Below are 12500 nucleotides of genomic sequence, written 5' to 3'. Positions count from 1 at the left end.
TGATCATTTGAGAAAAATTGTCATTTTTTGTAGTTTTGTTCACGAAAATGCTTTTATCGGGTGTCCTCAATCTAATCATTCAGTCTAATGTCTTTCTTTAGTCATTCAGTCTGTCTTTCTTTAGTCATTCAGTCTAATATCATTCAGTCTAGTGTGTGTGTGTGTGTGTGTGTGTGTGTGTGTGTGTGTGTGTGTTTGCAATTATAACCCCCTGAGCATGAATTAAAGCACTAGACCCAGCTCATCTCATTAAACTTCTGATAGTTGCTCAACCAGAGAGGATATCAAAATGTTCCCAAGAGCTGACTGCCACCTAGCTTACATTCCTGTGGCGTAGTCTTTGTCTGATTAATAGCTGTGTCTTCATATAAATACTGTATAGGAAGGAAAGTGATGATCAGTGAGATTTTAGTTACTGGATTTAGTTACTTGGTTTCAACCTTATCAACTCAAACCCTTATAATTGGTGCCAAGTTTAACATTATAACTGCAGCTGTGAAGTCTGTTCTGTTGTTTCTACACATACTTCGTTCTTTGTTATGAAAGTAAATGTGTGTCTCTCTCTCTCCTGACCTGGAGGGTGGGTGATGAGGAGATTAGGGTAGGGTGCGGTTAGAAGATGTTTGACAGAGCGAGCCATCGGTTGGCTGATATTTCTATGGCATTGTGACGGTGCCAACGCCTGCTAATTTACAGTCCTAAGCCCTGGGACATGTTACTCAACCCTCCCTGGGTTAACAAACACATATGTTCCCCTCTCTATCTGTTCTGCTCTCGCTCTCTCTTTCTACCCCCGCCCCCTCTCTCTCTCTCTCTCTCTCTCTCTCTCTCTTTCTACCCCCCCCCCTCTCTCTCGCTCTCTCTTTCTACCCCAACCCCCCTCTCTCTCTCGCTCTCTCTATATACTCTCTTCTCTTTTTCTCCCTCCCTGTCTCTCTCTCTCTCTCTCTCTCTCTCTCTCTCTCTCTCTCTCTCTCTCTCTCTCTCTCTATATATATATATATATATATATATATATATATATACTCTCTTCTCTTTCTCTTTTTCTCTCTCTCTCTCTCTCTCTCTCTCTCTCTCTCTATATACTCTCTTCTCTTTCTCTCTCTCTCTGTCTCTCTCTGTCTCTCTCTCTCGCTCTCTCTCTCTATATATATATATACTCTCTTCTCTTTCTCTCTCTCTCGCTCTCTCTCTCTATATACTCTCTTCTCTTTCTCTCTCTCTGTCTCTCTCTGTCTCTCTCTCTCTATATATATATATACTCTCTTCTCTTTCTCTATCTCTCTTTCTCTCTCTCTCGCTCTCTCTCTATATACTCTCTTCTCTTTCTCTCTTTCTCTCTTTCTCAATTCAATTCAATTTAAGGGATTTATTGGCATGGGAAACATATATTTACATTGCCAAAGCAAGTGAAATAGATAATAAACAAAAGTGAAATTAACAACACAAAATGCACAGTAAACAATTACACTCACAAAAGATCCAAAACAATAAAGACATTTCAAATGTTATAGTATGTCTATATACAGTGTTGTAATTCTCTCTTTATATACTGTACATACAGTGTTGTAACTCTCTTTATATACTGTACATACAGTGAAATCCCAAAGTATTATGACATTGACACATGTTTAGTGGTTTTGGCTCTTTACTTCAGCACTTTGGATTTGAAATGATACCATGACTGTGAAGTTGAAGTGAATATTCCTGAATGAATTGTGAAATAATGATGATTGAGAAAGTTACAGACTCACAAATATCATACCCCTAAGACATACCTTTCACCATTATGGCAGCTGTGTGTCTGTAACGTTCTCATCATTATTCAGGATTCATTCAGGATGATCTGTAACCATGGTAGCATCCACATTCATGTAGTAGTGTTTAGAAACATGTTCTATTCTTATTTACAATAAAAGTTACTCCAAAATGACACAATACATTATTTACCATGAATTTCTATTGGGCACAAAATATTCTGAAACACAACCAAAACAAACAACAAATGCATCCAACAAACTTGTAGAGGCACAAGCTTGAAGTAGTCATTGTTAGCTACGAATATGGGACCAAATACTGCACTTTTTACTGCTGAATAAATATCCATCGTTCTCATCTTTTTTTGTAAATATGTTTTTTTTTCTTTGTTTATTTCTGTCTTTTGCTATTCAAGTGTAATGTATGGGGAGGAGTCTGGGATGTATGGGGAGGAGTCTGGGATGTATGGGGAGGAGTCTGGGATGTATGGGGAGGAGTCTGGGATGTATGGGGAGGAGTCTGGGATGTATGGGGAGGAGTATGGGATATATGGGGAGGAGTCTGGGATGTATGGGGAGGAGTCTGGAATGTATGGGGAGGAGTCTGGGATGTATGGGGAGGAGTCTGGGATGTATGGGGAGGAGTCTGGGATGTATGGGGAGGAGTCTGGGATGTATGGGGAGGAGTCTGGGAGGAGTCTGGGATGTATGGGGAGGAGTCTGGGATGTATGGGGAGGAGTCTGGGATGTATGGGGAGGAGTATGGGATGTATGGGGAGGAGTATGGGATATATGGGGAGGACTCTGGAATGTATGGGGAGGTGTCTGGAATGTATGGGGAGGAGTCTGGGATGGGGAGGAGTCTGGGATGTATGGGGAGGGGGAGGAGTCTGGGATGTATGGGGAGGAGTCTGGGATGTATGGGGAGGAGTCTGGGATGTATGGGGGGAGTATGGGATGTATGGGGGGATATGGGATGTATGGGGAGGACTCTGGAATGTATGGGGAGGTGTCTGGAATGTATGGGGAGGAGTCTGGAATGTATGGGGAGGAGTCTGGGATGTATGGGGATGAGTCTGGGATGAATGGGGAGGAGTCTGGGATGTATGGGGAGGAGTCTGGGATATATGGGGAGGACTCTGGAATGTATGGGGAGGAGTCTGGGATGTATGGGGAGGAGTCTGGGATGTATGGGGAGGACTCTGGAATGATGCTCATACTCTTACTTGATTAACCTGCGTAGTTGCTACTACTGACAGTATTGATATTATTGACATGTTTGAGTGGGACGAGTGGGACACTCCCCTGCGAGGATATATACTGTAGGTGCCTCCTACATGTTTCCTACTCGAGGCTCTGATGAAGGCGATTCATGCTGAAACTTAAGCCGATTGTTTTCTTGTCTCGTCAATAAATCTATCAGATTTATGCAGCAACAGAGTGCTTATTTTTATTCATTCTGGATAGTCACCAGTTGAAATATCCTGGGGTAAGGAATGTTTTTGGGATTTTCAAGTCTCTCAGTCGAGCATCTGATCTCCCCTTTTTGAGTTTAAGCTGGGCTGAAGTGCGTTTGGCTATTCCTTCTTTACGCATATAAGTGAATTTGTCCCAATACTTTTGGTTCCCTTAAAGTGGGGGACTGGGCACAAAAAGTTCTGTAATTTCTAAACAGTTCACACTATATGGATGAAAATACCCTCAAATTAAAGCTGACAGTCTGCACTTTAACCTCGTAGTTATTGTATCATTTTAAGTCCAAAGTGCCAGAGCCAAAACAGCAAAGAACTTGTCACTGTCTAATACTTTTGGAGCTCATTGTATTTCTCTCTCTTTCTCTTCCTTCCTTGATCTCTTTCTTTCTCTCTCTCTCTTTCTCTCTCTTTCTCTCTCTCTCTCTTTCTCTCTCTCTCTCTCTCTCTCTCTCTCTCTCTCTTTCTCTTCCTTCCTTGATCTCTTTCTTTCTCTCTCTCTCTCTCTCTCTCTCTCTCTCTCTCTCTCTCTCTCTTTTCTCTCTCTCTCTCTCTCTCTCTCTCTCTCTCTCTCTCTCTCTCTCTCTCTCTCTCTCTCTCTCTCTCTCTCTCTTTCTCTCTGCTTATAGTTGCAGTCATGTCAGGAATTGAGTTCATTTCAAATTATGCCACCCACCCATCTTAAATGTCCCTGGCAACTGAGATGAGGCTTTGATGCCAGGGCTAAGGAGACACACGGTCACAAGGCCCATACTGAAACACATAGAAACACACTGAAACAGGTCCCATCAGGTGATATCCTGGCCTGGCTAGGTTAGAACTACATATTTGTCTTCCTCTTTTATGACATGGAAATTACTTGGCCCTGTTCCAAGATACCGTTTAAGAGAAATATGCTGTGTGAAAAAACACTTCGAATCACTTCAGGGCAATAGCCAGGAGGTCAGAGGTCAGGGAATGGACTGGAAAGACAGACATAATGGAGGATTATGTGCAACTAAGAAACCATGTGAAACTCAAGACTGCATCCCAAATGGCACCTTATTCCCTATATAGTGCACTACTTTAGACCAGAGCCCTATTCCCTATGTAGTACACTACTTTAGACCAGAGCCCTATTCCCTATGTAGTACACTACTTTAGACCAGGGCCCTATTCCCTATATAGTGCACTACTTTAGACCAGGGCTTTATTCCCTATATAGTGCACTACTTTAGACCAGGGCATTATTCCCTATATAGTGCACTACTTTAGACCAGGGCTTTATTCCCTATATAGTGCACTACTTTAGACCAGGGCATTATTCCCTATATAGCGCACTACTTTAGACCAGGGCTTTATTCCCTATATAGTGCACTACTTTAGACCAGGGCTTTATTCCCTATGTAGTACACTACTTTAGACCAGGGCTTTATTCCCTATGTAGTACACTACTTTAGACCAGGGCCCTATTCCCTATATAGTGCACTACTTTTGATCAGAGCCCTATTCCCTATATTTACATTTACATTTAAGTCATTTAGCAGACGCTCTTATCCAGAGCGACTTACAAATTGGTGCATTCACCTTATGACCTCCAGTGGAACAGTAGTGCATCTAAATCTTTTCAGGGGGGGGGGTGAGAGGGATTACTTTATCCTATCCTAGGTATTCCTTAAAGAGGTGGGGTTTCAGGTGTCTCCGGAAGGTGGTGATTGACTCCGCTGTCCTGGCGTCGTGAGGGAGTTTGTTCCACCATTGGGGGGCCAGAGCAGCGAACAGTTTTGACTGGGCTGAGCGGGAACTGTACTTCCTCAGTGGTAGGGAGGCGAGCAGGCCAGAGGTGGATGAACGCAGTGCCCTTGTTTGGGTGTAGGGCCTGATCAGAGCCTGGAGGTACTGAGGTGCCGTTCCCCTCACAGCTCCGTAGGCAAGCACCATGGTCTTGTAGCGGATGCGAGCTTCAACTGGAAGCCAGTGGAGGGAGCGGAGGAGCGGGGTGACGTGAGAGAACTTGGGAAGGTTGAACTATATAGTGCACTACTTTTGATCAGAGCCCTATTCCCTATATAGTGCACTACTTTTGATCAGAGCCCTATTCCCTATATAGTGCATTACTTTTGATCAGAGCCCTATTCCCTATGTAGTGCACTACTTTTGATCAGAGCCCTATTCCCTATATAGTGCACTACTATAGATCAGAGCCCTATTCCCTATATAGTGAACAACCTCTGACCAGAGCCCTATTCCCTATATAGTGCACTACTTTTGATCAGAGCCCTATTCCCTATATAGTGCACTACTTTTGATCAGAGCCCTATGGGAATAAGGGGTCTTTTGGGACCCATATTTTGTGTAACTGCATGGCTGTAGCAGATGTGACTAGAAGTTTAGCCACACACACACACACACACACACACACACACACACACACACACACACACACACACACACACTGATCTGTGCCCGTGGATGTTTGTAGTGCGAGAGACTGAAGGGAAATGGGGCTGGTAGACGATAGAGGCAGGCTTTGCTAAGCTCCTCTCCCAGACATCAACACCTCTCCCTCGGTACCCGCTCAGACAGAATGCCCTGAGAGTCACTGGAGCTTCAATCTTCCTGCAGGCCCTCTGGGAGAAGATGTATATACAGTAACCTATTGGTTATATCAGGGTATTGTTACAGAGGAAGCGTCCTTCATGAATTTACACCATGGGACTTCACTGTAAAACGACCAGGAGAGAATGACTTATGGATATTGATGACAGTGTCAACTGTGTAGAGAATTAGACCTGCAGTACTGTCACCTGGGTTAGGAGTGGCTTCTCTTCATAGATCTCTCTGAGGAGAATACACCTGTGTTCACACACACACACACACACGAACACACACACACACATGTCCCCACTCAACATAAACATCTGTCGTGGGGTGGATGTGGCCTACCTTCTTGCATGCTTGTAGTGAGGTTCCCATACAGCAGAAGCTATTGCAGAGAACAGCGAGCTGCACCGGAACCCATCGACCGCTGTGAAACGGTTCATAGCTTCACTCATAGTGTGTCAGCCACGCCTTCACTCATAGTGTGTCAGCCACGCCTTCACTCACTCATCTCAGCTCCCGGATAAGATTGAGGGTCTGAGGTGTTTGGTTGGTTTATTTGTTGCAGAAGGTTTACAGCAACACAGCTGCCTGCCTGTGTGGTGAGACAAAACGTTATGCTTAACATTAAGCAGGTACTCTGGTGTGGTATGGAATTATGGCATTTTGCAGGTAATGTTATCTGAAACATAAAGGAAAAACATCATTTGTTATTGATTTTAGTTTTGTACGATACAGTTTGTGCTGTTGACGATCAGATGTAGTGTGTTCTAGAACTGTTCCATGATGACATCATGATTAACACCCCCCCCTTTTCATCTTCCCCCACAGCCGAGGCCAATCATGAGTTGGGGGTGGGAACTCGCTCCCCGGAGCCGTCCACTCCCAGCCCCACTCCGAGGAGGGCGGGGCCAGGGGAGCATGACCTCTTGACCTGTGGGAGGTGCCAGACCAAATTCCCTCTGGGAGACATCCTGGTCTTCATAGAGCATAAGAGACGGCGGTGCAGTGGGGGAGGCCGCGCCCCTGGGGGGTTCTCCAAACCGGGCGAAAGGGGGAACCCCGTCTTGCTGCGGGGAGGGGCGGTGCCGGTGGAGGTGGGGGTGCAGGTGACCCCTCATGGGGAGGAAGAAGAGGAGAGGAGGCTGACGCCCGCTAAAGGAATCTGTCCCAAGCAGGAGAGAGGGAACACAGGTAGGAAATCAGAACTCACTCTGAGCTTTGCCCCTCAATTACACACACACACACACACACACACACACACACACACACACACACACACACACACACACACACACACACACACACACACACACACACACACACACACACACACACACACACAGCTTCACAGCCCCAGCTCTAAAGCTGCCTGAAGGACTCCTGCTGTTGTAACCAGTTGTGCCAGGACGTGACAGAGCCCTGTGTGTGTGTGTGTTCATAAGGAGATTCCACTGCATCAAAAGGTTAAGAAAGCTGATTAAAATGCTGTGGCTGGGAGGTGCAGAGAAGAGGATTAATAAAGAGGTTATAGGACCATTCATCTGGATTAAAGAGACTGTTTAGTATTAGCAAGTGGAGCTGCAGGGGGACAAGCTCAAAGTTATCAGGTCACAAAGTCATCACTACAGGAACTCAAACTGGTGGACTGGAGACAGTGGAATGGGTGGAATGGGTGGAATGGGTGGAATGGGTGAATTGGGTAATTGAGTAACTCAAGTCAGTCAATTGCAGAGAGACCATAAAGCAGACAGTATGACGAGGAAGACTGTTCCCCCTTTTTGATATTTATTTATTTATTGCTACACAACTCAACACGCTGGTGTAACAGACTGACAGAAATAGACACGTTTTGAGTTTATCCCAAATCAATTCATTTATTGCTACACAACTCAACACGCCGGTGTAACAGACTGAGAGAAATAGACACGTTTTGAGTTTATCCCAAATCAATTCATTTATTGCTACACAACTCAACACGCCGGTATAACAGACTGAGAGAAATAGACACGTTTTGAGTTTATCCCAAATCAATTTATTTATTGCTACACAACTCAACACGCCGGTATAACAGACTGAGAGAAATAGACACGTTTTGAGTTTATCCCAAATCAATTCATTTAGAAGCAACGTGAGTCAGAATCAGATCCCACCCAGTTGAATTCCTTTCTTCCATCTCCACAGTACTAGTGACCTTCCCTTGATCTATTTCACCGGAGGAAAAGTCAACCTTATCTCTGGGAATGCAGGACAAGGAACCACTCCGGGGCTGAATTAATGAATTAAACAGTTCAAGAGCGTTTCAAGCTTTACTCAACACATTAGATTGCCACTTAGAGCCGTGTTCTTAAGTTTCAGCCAAACCAGATTATATTTAATAGGGCTAATTAGATCCAACATGGCTGCCAGACAGAGCCGAGCGCATAGGGGGCCCGAGGTGGAAGGAACAGAACACATGCTAGCCTATATGGGTCACAGAGAGCAGAACACTGTGGTTAGGAAGGGAGGGAGTCTGGGAGAAGGGCTCACCCAGGGTCTGTGAAACGTAACACACACACACACACACACACACACACACACACACACACACACACACACACACACACACACAGAAACACAGACATACAAACACACAAAAATACAGGCAGGCACGTCCAACAGCACGCAAGTCTGCCCACATGCACACACTCAGGAACACGCTTTAACCCCTTCCTCTCCTGACTGAGACAGAGACAGACGAGCGGTTTCGTTTTGTAACATCCTGCCTTGGCTTTGTTCTGTGTCATCCGCTTAGACTACAAGGATGCTGCAAGGCACGTTAAACTGGAGAAGACACACACACACACACACACACACACACACACACACACACACACACACACACACACACACACACACACACACACACACACACACACACACACACACACACACACACGATGTTGGATGAAAATAGTCCTTCAGTGTCCTCTTTTTTTCCTTGCTTTTCTCTCACTGATGCAAACCCGTGAGCCGTGTGTGTGTCACAGGTGGCTGGTGGCACCTTAATTGCTGAGTACGGGCTCATGGTAATGGCCAGAATGGAATGATATGTGTTTGATAACACTCCATTCACTCTACTATGTAATTATGTTGTATTTATGATGTATTTATGATGTCATTATTATGAGTCGTCCTCCCCTTTACCAGCCTCCTGTGGTGTGTGTGTACGGTTGAGACAGTGGTATGTGTTTGAGATGTGTATGTGTGTGTGTGTGTGTGTGTGTGTGTGTGTGTGTGTGTGTGTGTGTGTGTGTGTGTTTGAGTGTTGTGTGTGTGTGCCCGTCTGGTGTTCAACCTTCCCAAGTTCTCTCACGTCACCCCCGCTCCTCCGCTCTCTCCACTGGCTTCCAGTTGAAGCTCGCATCCGCTACAAGACCATGGTGCTTGCCTACGGAGCTGTGAGGGGAACGGCACCTCAGTACCTCCAGGCTCTGATCAGGCCCTACACCCAAACAAGGGCACTGCGTTCATCCACCTCTGGCCTGCTCGCCTCCCTACCACTGAGGAAGTACAGTTCCCGCTCAGCCCAGTCAAAACTGTTCGCTGCTCTGGCCCCCCAATGGTGGAACAAACTCCCTCACGACGCCAGGACAGCGGAGTCAATCACCACCCTCCGGAGACACCTGAAACCCCACCTCTTTAAGGAATACCTAGGATAGGATAAAGTAATCCTTCTCCACCCCCCCTTAAAAGATTTAGATGCACTATTGTAAAGTGGCTGTTCCACTGGATGTCATAAGGTGAAAGCACCAATTTGTAAGTCGCTCTGGATAAGAGCGTCTGCTTAATGACTTAAATGTAAATGTAAATGTGTGTGTATGTGTGTGTATGTGTGTGTGTGTGTGTGTGTGTGTGTGTGTGTGTGTGTTTGAGATGTGTGTGTGTGTGTGTGTGTATGTGTGTGTGTGTGTGTGTGTTTGAGATGTGTGTGTGTGTGTGTGTTTGAGATGTGTGTGTGTGTGTGTGAAGATTGCAGCCAGGTCACCCTTTATACAAGTCAGTATTCGACGTCCGTCCGTGTCTGAGGACGTTGGGAGATGAAGTGGAAGCGTAGGTTTGGGTTTAGAGGGATGGATGTAAGCATCAGCCTCTGATTCCCAAGGTTGCCAAGCGATAGAAAGTTGTTTTTGAGATTTATTGTTTTAAGCCTTCCTAAATCTTAACCTTAACCATTCAGAGTTAATGCCTAAACTTCACCTCAAACACTTTGAAATGTGACACTTGGAACAACTTCGACATTTCTTTCTCTCTCTCTCTCTCTCTCTCTCTCTGTCTCTCTGTCTCTCTTAGTCTTTCTCTCTCTCTCTCTCTCTGTCTCTCTGTCTCTCTTAGTCTTTCTCTCTCTTTCTCTCTCTCTCTCTCTCTCTCTCTCTCTCTCTCTCTCTCTCTCTCTCTCTCTCTGTCTCTCTCTCTCTTAGTCTTTCTCTCTCTCTCTCTCTCTCTTTGATCTGACTGGGTTGAGCTTGGTCTCTAAAGCTCTAGTTTAAGGCCCCAGACATTTCATTACTCTGTGGTGATATATTGTACAGTGTGGTAGAGACTTGTCAGCAGCAGTGAGTGCTGTAGTTATTGTATGGGGTAGTTGTCATATTAACAGTAGTAGTATAGCAGAATCACAGAAGTAGAGTCTATAACGTCCCTTGGTATTCCAGTATCAAGAAGTGTATTTGAATGTGTCAGTGCATTCTCTCTCTCTTCTCAGTTTTCCTCTCTTCTCTCTCTTCCCTCACCTCTCTTCTCTCTCTCTCTTCCCTCTTTTCTCCCTGCCCTGCTACCCATTGCTCTTTTAATCACCTGGCATGCTCACATTAGCATATTAAATAGGCTTTAATCATGAAATGCAATCAGGGTGTTGCATATTCATACCTTCGCTCCCTGTATAGTGGGGCAGGGTCCCTGTCTCGCTTCAGTACCAAGCAGGCCTAATCAGCACGCTGCCTGCGTAATAGCTGCAGCCTGGCCCATCGCATGAAAACACACACACACACACACACACACACACACACACACACACACACACACACACACACACACACACACACACACACACACACACACACACACACACACACATGGCGCACGTGGATGGATTAATGCACATAAAACAGTTTTGAAGTTTAGAAATAAGTTCACTTGCTACTTCTGGGTTTTCTCTGCAGTGGGAGAGACAGATGGAGCAAGGGAAGGAAATGAGAGACAAGAGGAGAGGAGAGGAGGATGAGAGGAGAGAATAGAGGAAAGGAGAGGAGGAAGAGGAGAGGAAAGGAGAGGAGAGGAGGGGAGAGGAGAGGAGGGGAGGGGAGAGGAGAGGAGAATATAGTAGAGTAGAGTAGAGTAGAGTAGAGTAGAGTAGAGTAGAATATAGTAGAGTAGAGTAGAGTAGAGTAGAGTAGAGTAGAGTAGAGTAGAATATAGTATAGTAGAGTAGAGTAGAGTAGAGTAGAGTAGAGTAGAGTAGAGTAGAGTAGAGGAAAAGAAAGGAGAGGGGGAAAAGAGATAAAATAAATTCTGAGACAGATCCCTCAGATTGGAGCTGTGAATATTTGTACAGACGTTCAAGGATGCACACACACACACACACCTACATTAGCATAATGACTTTGTAGTTTTGCATTCATCACATTTGCATATGAAACCGTGTTAATTACTCCTGATGATATTTCGTTTCTACTTGCTTCATTTGATGTCCAGGCCTCAGGGTTGTGATTAAGGGTTATGGGGAGGCAGTTGGGTGTTGTAGGGGAGTGTGTGTACACGTGAGAGTCCTGCGTATATGAGGGGTGTGTGTGTGTGTGTGTGTGTGTGTGTTGTGTGTTGTGTGTGAGTGTGAGTGTGAGTGTGTGTGAGCGTGTGCGTGTGCGTGTGCGTGTGCGTGTGTGTGTGTGTGTGTGTGTGTGTGTGTGTGTGTGTGTGAGAGAGTCCTGCGTACATGGGGGTGTGTGTGTGTGTGTGTGTGTGTGTGTGTGTGTGTGTGTGTGTGTGTGTGAGAGAGAGAAAGAGTCCTGCCTACATGAGAGGTGTGTGAGTGTGTGTGTGTGTGTGTTTGTCTGCTCCAGTTGGTGTGTTCAGTGCAGTGTGTATTTTGGGAGATGCTCCTGCAGTAGTAGGTTGCACTAAAGAATGTCAAAGGAGCATGTCTCTACACACATAACCCCTTATGTCTGTCCTATGCTCTCTTTAAGTCTGTCCTACGCTCTCTTTAAGTCTGTCCTACGCTCTCTTTAAGTCTGTCCTATGCTCTCTTTAAGTCTGTCCTACGCTCTCTTTAAGTCTGTCCTACACTCTCTTTAAGTCTGTCCTACGCTCTCTTTAAGTCTGTCCTACGCTCTCTTTAAGTCTGTCCTACGCTCTCTTTAAGTCTGTCCTACACTCTCTTTAAATCTGTCCAGAGCCCTCTCCTTATGTAGGGGAAGAGAGACACAATATCCCCTTATGTCTGTCCTACGCTCTCTTTAAGTCTGTCCTACGCTCTCCTTATGTAGGGCAAGAGAGACAGAACACAATACAGGAAATATGACTGAGACTGTACTTTCTGGGGTCTGGAGGACTACTCAGACCGGAACAACGATTGCCTTTACCACAATTTGAATGCAGAAGTTTAAAAAAAACTATATTCAGACTAGGACACTCCCCACAGTGATTTCCTATG

General features: G+C 45.3%; 1 protein-coding gene across 1 annotated transcript in view; it reads left to right on the top strand.

Moving 5' to 3' along the window:
• Positions 1–12500, top strand: part of LOC115107520 (B-cell lymphoma/leukemia 11B-like) — a 51925-nt gene that overhangs the window by 14425 nt on the left and 25000 nt on the right. Inside the window, 1 exon segment of the mRNA XM_029630901.2 lies at positions 6641–7003. Within this exon segment, the coding sequence (XP_029486761.2) occupies positions 6641–7003 (363 nt within the window).

The sequence above is a fragment of the Oncorhynchus nerka genome, linkage group LG24 (assembly GCF_034236695.1).
Source record: "Oncorhynchus nerka isolate Pitt River linkage group LG24, Oner_Uvic_2.0, whole genome shotgun sequence".
NCBI classification, from domain to species: Eukaryota; Metazoa; Chordata; class Actinopteri; order Salmoniformes; family Salmonidae; genus Oncorhynchus; species Oncorhynchus nerka.
This window is presented reverse-complemented; position numbering and strand designations above follow the sequence as displayed.